Raw genomic sequence first — 8,673 nt, 5'->3', positions numbered from 1 at the left:
CAGGAGGCTTCAGCCCAATCAAGAACACATTGCACATGCACCAAGTGTGTCATCAGGGGGCTGGTTGCAAGAACCCGGAAGAGACAGGTGCTCCCTGACGACATGAGGGGATGGTGGTGGGTGTGGAACCTGGTATGCTGCGTTGGTTTGCAGCAGGACGATGAATTTGCTAGGTTTAGGCTGATGCACAGTAAAATGTGCTAATGCAATGCACAGGTATGAATACATGCGTTGGCAAAGCACCTGCACCACAGCACTTCATAATGTATAGGCTGCCATAATGCAATACATATTGAGTCTTGTCTTAAAGCCCGACCTTTACCCATATCTGTAAAATAACAACAAAGACACCCTTTTAGAAATGTTTAGTAATGACAATCTACAAACACATACTTCCAGATAATTGCTTTCTATTCTTTGCATATTTTATTTCTCTTTTCTTCCCTAGTCTTCTGACTGTGGCCATGTTAACTAAGGGCAGGTTGCTAGATTTCCATTTTTACTTCCTGGAACTTTGGCACATGTGACCATGCATACTTGCATCTAATCCTTTCCAGTATATCTATTCACGCCTGGCATTTTAGATGCTTTTATCTGTAGTCAGTTTAGCTGCGTTTAGAAATAAGTCGGGTGCGTTCAGGGATTGATTTGAACTTGTAAACGCAAGACGAGTTTATTAGAAGAAATCTCATTGGCTGCTCAAATGGACAAAAGACAGATGCATCTAAGTGCATAGGTGTATAAACGCATGTCATTTTAGGTATCTAGAAGCATAAACAAAGCATCTAGCCTGACAGATTTTGCTGACTGATCTCTATAAAAACAGAAGTGTGAATGAAGCCTAAATGTTTCACATGTAGGAAAACGCCAGTGTAAGCTCCGCTGTTGTGGCTAACCGCAAAGCTGTTTGAATGAAACAGGGCTGACTGTAATGGTGCATTCAGCTGCAGTCCTGACACACCGCAATCAGGGCAGTTCACACTGCAATACACAAGTTACACTGCAATATGTTCACCACTGCATTACACAATGAAAATGCCTTGCCATTTGATTCTTCTACCGTGGTGGATAAGCTATAGGAAGTCTGGAGATGTGCTTGCAGACATGCGGTCAATACCCATAGCTGATTGCTAGAGAAGGCAAATGAGGTCAAAAGCAGCCTTTGCTGTGTTCGGCATTTAAGTAACTCTTAACTTGAAGGGTTAGTTCACACCATATGCAGTTGTGATGCAGTCCGTTCAGTTTGGCTGCTGCAGCCGAAATGCATCACGATGCTTTCCTATGGACTTTCTCGTGCTGTATTCACACCATTGCAGTCCGTTCAGATGCAGTCAGAAGTACTGTCATCCGACCCCCCACAAACACACACACAATTGATTGTCATTATCCAGAGACTTACTGCGAAGGCGTTGTCTGAGAATGGCTACAGCAAACACTATCACCATGCCAGCCAACAAAAAAAGCATGTGTTGAGCTCCAAAACAAACGAAGGAAATGCTCTGACAGGAAAAAGGAAGCAACCAAACTGTCTAATTTAGCATTTTAGTAAAAAAAAAAAAAACGGATCGCAATGCAACTGCGCAGACGCACGCAGTTGTGATGCAGTTTATGGTGTGAACTAACCCGAAGTGTTCTTCCCTAATGACAGTGTGCATGCGCCCTAACCTACATGCATGCTCACAGAAATTCATCTCGAAATGTACATTTGGTGCAGTTGTATGCTGAGTGCCCACACCTAGATCTTACACGTTGACTAGATAGTTGGGAAGCTGGTTTGCCTATAACGATCTGAATGGGATCTTGAACTTTTTGCCAGACACATTTTTTTTTTTTGTCCTATTTTTGTTTAAAGTTGATGCGTGTGTGGGGGGTTGTTTTTTATAATAAAGAGTTTTGTAATTCAGGTGTTTTGTTGCAGCAAGAATCTTGAGCACTGGTCATAATCTGCAAAACATGAAATATTAGTATAAATTTATTCACAAAAGCCATGATCATACAAGTTGTTGTAAACCTTCTGTGTAGCGCTTCAACATCTTTAGTGTGATTTTAAAGGAGTCCAATTAGGAATCCCAAAAACAAACAAACTTATGGTTGTACATTTGCCCTTATTTTAAAAAAAAAAGTACATTTTATAAAGCGCAGTTGTGGTCTTTGCAACTGATCGTTGTGCTCCACCACTAGCTTCAGGAGTCCAAATCTGGCAGAATGCAAAAAAAAGGTGGTTTATTATTCCAGTCGCTGAATGCTGTGCGCTGTTAAAGTGACACCAAACTCCGAGTTAAATCTTAAAGTGCATTCGAGTACCTTTTTTGTAAATGTAAAAAAAAATAAAAAAAAAAATGTATCACTCGGCTGTATATCATAAGTAAAAAATTTTTTTTTTTTTAACCATTTAGAAAAAATTACATCCAAAAAATTCAACTTAGACATAAATGTATCCTATTTACTGGCACTGTTTTTACTAACTATATTGTTTTGTTTTAGGCTTACAGAAAAAAGAAACCGGATATGGCCTACAATAGACCTGTTTTTGACAGTCCTGCTGCAAACCACATTGGTTATGTTCCGGGTGCAAAGAAAAATGTTGGCTACAGAGAGTCTCAGAGATGTATATCTCAAGACAGTGGCTACAATGAATCGCTCAAGGCCTTCAGCCCTGGATGCTGTGAAAGCAGCAATGACTCTTCAGAAAGTAATACTTTCTCTAATGAATATGAAAATTCCGAAAACCTAGACCCTACTTTACTGTGCTCTCCTGTGAGAAGTGAAATATTTTGGGAACCTGGAACTGGTGCAGTTGATAAAAGGCAGGCTGAAATCTATGAAACGCCGCGTGTTATTAAAAAAGACTTTTCACTGCGACGTAGACTACTTGTAGCCAAAGCTACATCTGGTGGAACCCTGGACTTTGAAACTTCCGAATGTTCAATGGACACATCCAGAAGCAAGAAAGCTCCTCAGCACCTTGCTAGATTTGAGACAAGACTTTCGAAAAGTTTAGACTCCCCGAGAGAAACCATTTACAAACCCTTAGCAACAAGCACTTTAAAAGCGGAGCCTGATGTTGGCACCTCCTGTAAAAACTGGAGGATATCTTTTGCTCAACAGAGGTCTTCCACCATAGATGATTTTAAATGTGACCATGATCCTTTCCCAGAGGTAGACAACCTGTCTCCAGTTAAACACTCATCACATTCTCCCAATGACAGCATTCTGAGTAGTAATGAAGAGAACACCCCAGAGATGCCCGCTACTCCGGTCTGCAATTTAATGTCGCATGCCAAAGATGATTTTCTAACGCCTGTTGGCAATCTTGCAGCTAGTTTTCATTTTACTCTATGTACGCCCACTGCAGCACAAGGGAGTGACTTGGAAAATTCATTAAATGAGGATAGTGCCTTTCACTCACTCAGCTTTGATAAATCACAGGACTCTTTAACTGATCATGAAGGCTCTTTCCAGGAGCTAATTCAAAAACAAAAGTTGACCCCAAAATCTGCTCCTAGCAAAAGTCGCCTCCGAAAATTGGATAGGTGTAAGAGACTCTCCACTTTGCGGGAGCGAGGGTCACAGTCTGAAGTTGAGGAAGATTATAGTGAAAAGCATATACTAAGTTCCACCTACAAATCAAAAGTCGCAAGAGACTCCGTGGATGAGGAAAATGAACTAAGCTTTGTGGATTGCCAAACCAATTGTCTCTTAAAGGTTGAGGACCTAACGGGTACACCTGCCCTGCGTGTTGTTCATGATATGCTGGCAAAAAGTACCCGAAAGAGGGCTCAGCAGACCACCGTGCAGGACCTCTTAGGCAGTTTTGATTCTTCACCAGCATCAGAAGATGTGCTCGCAAGACTCATTGGCAGGAAAATGGGTCTTGAAAAAGTAGACATTTTGTACGAGTTGAAATTCCGAAACTTGAACCACATATTAACTTTTATCTTTAAAGTCTTGGACGTTGACAGCATTTGCAGGTAATTGCAAAGAAAATGTACTACTAAACCATGTGTTTTTGTTCTGACAGATTGGACATGGAGCATTATCTGGCATTGCTGGAAAATTAATCAAAGCGGTGGAGACTGCAGTTCAATGTTTCGGGGGTGGCCAAAGCTACAGAAGATAGACTTGGAGTGCTCATTTTTAGATGATTGCAAAATAAGCAAACCGTGTGACCAGGCAGTAGGGAAAGCAAATAGAACTCATGGGTGCAGCACTAGGAAGGAGGTCCTAATTCCCATATATAAAGTTCTTAGTTGGACCTTTTTAGAATACGAAGTTCAGTTTTGGTGAAAATCCAGAGACTGGCATCAAAAACGGTGTCAAGGCCTGATGGTTAAGATCAAATCAAAAAGACTGCAGGAATCTAATATGTAAAGCCCCAAGGATAGGTGGGGGCATTATTGAAACTTTAAATATGTTGGGGCTTGCTCAGATCAGTTGCTTTGAGCTGATCATCCTAACCCTCAGGATACAGCAAAAAATATTCACGTCTATGCTTCCTTCTCGCCAAATTAGTGAAAATACAGGCATGCTACATTTTTATGCATTGCACCACAGTGTGCTGCAATATATAGATGATTAGCTGAGTTAAATGTCATTTAAAGGAGTACTATGAGGTGTGAAAATCACTCATTCTCCTACCTAGTTCGAGCCGACGCGTGACAATGAAACTCGCACGCCGGCTCAATAGATCGAGAAATGAGCGAACGCATACCGTCGCTCGCTCACTTGTCGATCATCTCCCTGCAGATAGCGGTGATTGTCATTACTGCTCCCTGCAAGGATTTCCCCCCACTCCGCTCCAATCCTCCAGTGCTGAGTGGGGGGAGGGTTGGTACAGCTGACTTTGCTTCTAGATAGGCAGAGCCCGCTGTCATTCGCGCAGCTGGGTGGATCTCAACAGCATTGTCGGGATCCATCCCGGCTGTGGCGGTCTCAGTATACCACGAGCTGTGCTCGCTATATACTGCGCTTTGGGTCACGGGAGGAGGGCTAGTATATGTCCTCCCGTGACCCTAAGTAGAACTATGGGGAAAAACACTTACCCCATAGTTCTCAAGTTAAAAAAGCGGGTGGGGGCAGCTAGCCCTGCGATGCATTACAGCAACATAGCATGTGGTGTGCATAAGGTTCATGAGGACAGTATCTTTAACTTGAAGCTGAAACATGTGGAATTGACCGGAAAGTTCAAAAGTAACCTTAAAGTAAGGTTTTAAGGAAAGAGTAGTTGATGCTTGGAACAGATGTCAGGCATAGCTAATGAATCAACAGTAAGATAATTCAATCAAACATGCTGTAATCTATATTCAAGCCAAAAGGTAAAAAATATAATATAAATTGATGGACCAATTGGTCAGTTTGGGATGTGATATGGCTGGTGTAGTCAGTTTGCTTCTGAGTGCAAAGGAACAAAATTTGTGTACTTGTTTAAAGTAAAAGGTCCGACTATAAAATCGGACAAACATCCTTCTGCACAATTCTATAACCCATATGAAACAAATTGGGCATGCACCGAAATATCGGTCGAAAATTGCACTTTTGGCTAAATGCCGAAAGTGCCATTTTCCTGCCGATACATCGGCGCATCCCATGTTTCTTTGCTCCCTGCTGGGCGCTGCTCTGTGTCCCAGCAGGGAGGAGAGAAAGTGACAGCCGGCCGAGCGCAGCGGGAAGAGAGCGCTGTGAGCGGCCTGCGTCTCTCCTCCCACACCGCTCGGCCGCCTATCTCAGTCCGGCAGAGCATTGTGGGCCCTCCACAGCGCTGTCACATGAGGCTGAGCTCTCCTCCCTGCTCCGCTCGCTCAGCCTCCTGAGACAGCGTGTCAGAGAGGAGAGCGAGTACAAACACTCAGCGATCATTGATTGCCTTCTTCTCCCCCTCCCCCCAGCGTCGGTCAGTCAGTACTACTAAGCCCCCACCACCTCCTTACCTTTACATCCAGCAGCTGCGCTCTGCTGCTGCTGGGTTAAAGAAGGATTCAGTCAATGTAAAAGAAAAAAAAAACGGAAGGTACCAAGTGCACAGGGGGGCCGCAACCTTAAAAACTACACTGCACTGCAAATTATACATTAAACTGAAATAAAACAATCTAGCTAGGAGGAGCCCAGGTCTCCTCGTCCGCTTGGGCTCCTCACACAAGTACTGGCCGTACCCCGCTGATGGTGGTCCTGGCGACACCCCCCCCCCCTGTTCACAGGACCTCATATGGGGTCGATACCCACACTTTAAGAAGCGCTGATCTACATTACCTCCTGTTCATTCATAGTTGTAGTTACAATGTTCTCATGTTATAAATTAATAGGAAGACTCATAGAGGATTCCTGTTCATTGATAACAGGGGCTGCAGAAAAAGAGATTGAGGACTCTGTGTTCTCAATCTCTTCTATTTTAAAAGGGAAATATCAGGGGTTTAGACCCCTAATATTTCCCTGAAAACCCCTAAAAGTAAGTAAAAATATTTGATAAATTAATTGAATATAAAAATATTTGAAAAAATGTAAATAAACATTTTCGGTTTCGGCCTGACATTTTTTTTTATTTCGGTTTTTAAATTTCTCTTTCGGTGCATTTCCTAAAACAGTTTTTAATGTATCTCCTTTTTAGCATATGGAAAGTAAGCAAGGGATGGCGGGAGATGGTGATTCAAGACAAGGATGCGCATCAAAGAAGAAAAGTGTTTCTGAAAAAGCTGAGAGCTGACATAGAGGTAATCTTCTTCCCTAATGTTTCATGTCTTTGCAGCTATATATCTCTCTCTCGCAGTAAGTTTCACCCATTTACATTCAGCTGTAAGGGTGCATTTATGCCAAAATTGGAAGAAAATCGCAAGTTAACTTGCAGTTGTACCTTCTGTTTTTCAACAGATGCTAATGGGAGGGCACTGAAAAATGAAATCTAAATGTTCTATTTTTTTTTTTTTTTGTGCCCTCAGCTCAATGCAACGGAGCAATGTAAACTAACTCCATTCACACCCATTCAGTATAATTAAAAACATTTTTTTTGTTGGTGCACTTCCGTTGAAAAAAGGAACTGGTGTAAATGGGCTCTAAAGAGTTTCTCCTGATGTGAGGAAGCAGGAGAGCCAGCTAATTAGTTGGCACAACTCCTAAATGAAGTATATTACTGTGGACAGAAAACTGCAGCTGCTGTGGCTCTCGGGCATTGCAAATACAGGAATATTTTATATATGTATGCATAAGCCCTTAAATATCTCTGGATAAGTGCACTAGCTGTCAGCAGCTTAAGGCCCCGTTCACACTGAGCGATTTATCACGCGGTAATTCCCGCTCTCCAATGCTTGGCAAAGGGTCCTGCGGTCGTGCGTCGCTACAGCAGGACCCTTTTTGGAGCGGATTTTGTCGCGATTCTAGCTTGCCAATGCAAGCATTTGTGCGATATTGCGTGACAAAAATGCGCGATTTGCAAATCGCGCAGTGTGAATGGGGCCTAAAGTAGTCTATAAGTGACTGTGTGTGAAGATGAAAGTATAACCTAAATGTTCAGCTCCAGATAACATGTTTTTTTTTTTTTTTTTTTTTTTTATTTTGAAACAAGAGGGGGTGTTTTCTTCTGAAGATGCTCGTCCCAGTTTACAAGTTGCTACCAGATTACAAGTGGTAAACCGTTCTGCTCTAAAATCTGTTCAAGCTCAAGCTAGGCTTGTCTTCCATACACCTACCTCATCAGCTGGTCCTTTGACACCAAAAGAGACCAACTCTGTTCCCCAATCAGGAAGAAAACAACAAGAGTATATTAAGGTCAGTTTGATACTTTCCAAAAATCGTATGTGTACACACTTTTAGTGCTAAAGAATTAGTCCTGGAAAATATTCAGCATATTGTTTTTGAAGGACCAAGAGGATCAACTTGACGACCAGTTTTAGTGAGTCTACCCAGTATGTAATTTAACAAAATTTTGGCTGTGGAAAAATATCGTCTGGAAATGGCACTTTGGAGAAAATGTAGAAAGTACAATTTTTTTGGGGGGACAAAATTGTGCTGCATTCCTAGTTTCTCTCCTCGCTGGGCGCTGCTCTGTGTCCCCTCTGAGCAGAGAGGAGAGCGCTGTGAGCGTGTCACAGGAGGAGCTCTCCTCCCGCACCCCCATCTCCCAGTGATCGCTGAATGTTTGTAAATAATTGGATATAGTATGAGTTACTATGTACCAGTTATCAATGAACAGGAAGTGCTCTACATCACTTGCTATTCATTCATGATTGTGTACATAGTAACTCATACTATATCCCCAATTTATGGATGAACAGGAACACGCAGTACCGCACAGAGGATTCCTGTTCATTCAGTGCTGTGGCTGCTGAAAGAGAGTTAGGACTGTTATCAATCTCTTTTTCCTGTTGCAAAAGGGAAATATCAGGAGTCTGTTTTAGACCTCCAATATTTCCCTGCAGCAGTAAAGTTTATTTTTTTTAAATATATTTTAAATTTGGGCGGGGGGAAAAAAATAAATATAAAAGAGAACTATGAGATGAGTGCTTTTCACTCACCTCCTAGTTCTAGCCGACCTGTGACAATGAGACTGTCACAGGTCGGCTCAGTAGATCGGGAGGTGAGCAAACACATACCGGCGTTCGCTCACCTCTCAATCCTGTCACGGCTCTCTGCCCGATTCCCCCTCCCCGATCCACCAGCGCTGACTGGCGGAACGGGAGGGGCGGG

At 42.6% G+C, this 8,673-nt stretch overlaps 1 protein-coding gene across 1 annotated transcript in view; it reads left to right on the top strand.

The window, feature by feature from the left end:
• FBXO43 (F-box protein 43) overlaps positions 1–8,673 on the top strand; it is a 15,490-nt gene that overhangs the window by 4,110 nt on the left and 2,707 nt on the right. The window contains exons 2-3 of the mRNA XM_018559264.1: positions 2,485–3,971; positions 6,602–6,704. Of these exons, the coding sequence (XP_018414766.1) occupies positions 2,485–3,971; positions 6,602–6,704 (1,590 nt within the window). The remainder of the gene's footprint in view (positions 1–2,484; positions 3,972–6,601; positions 6,705–8,673) is intronic.

This window comes from Nanorana parkeri, unplaced genomic scaffold, assembly GCF_000935625.1.
Source record: "Nanorana parkeri isolate BGI_ZX_2015 unplaced genomic scaffold, ASM93562v1 scaffold16, whole genome shotgun sequence".
NCBI lineage: Eukaryota > Metazoa > Chordata > Amphibia > Anura > Dicroglossidae > Nanorana > Nanorana parkeri.
The sequence above is the reverse complement of the archived record's forward strand: the minus strand, read 5'-3'. Positions and strand labels throughout refer to the sequence as shown.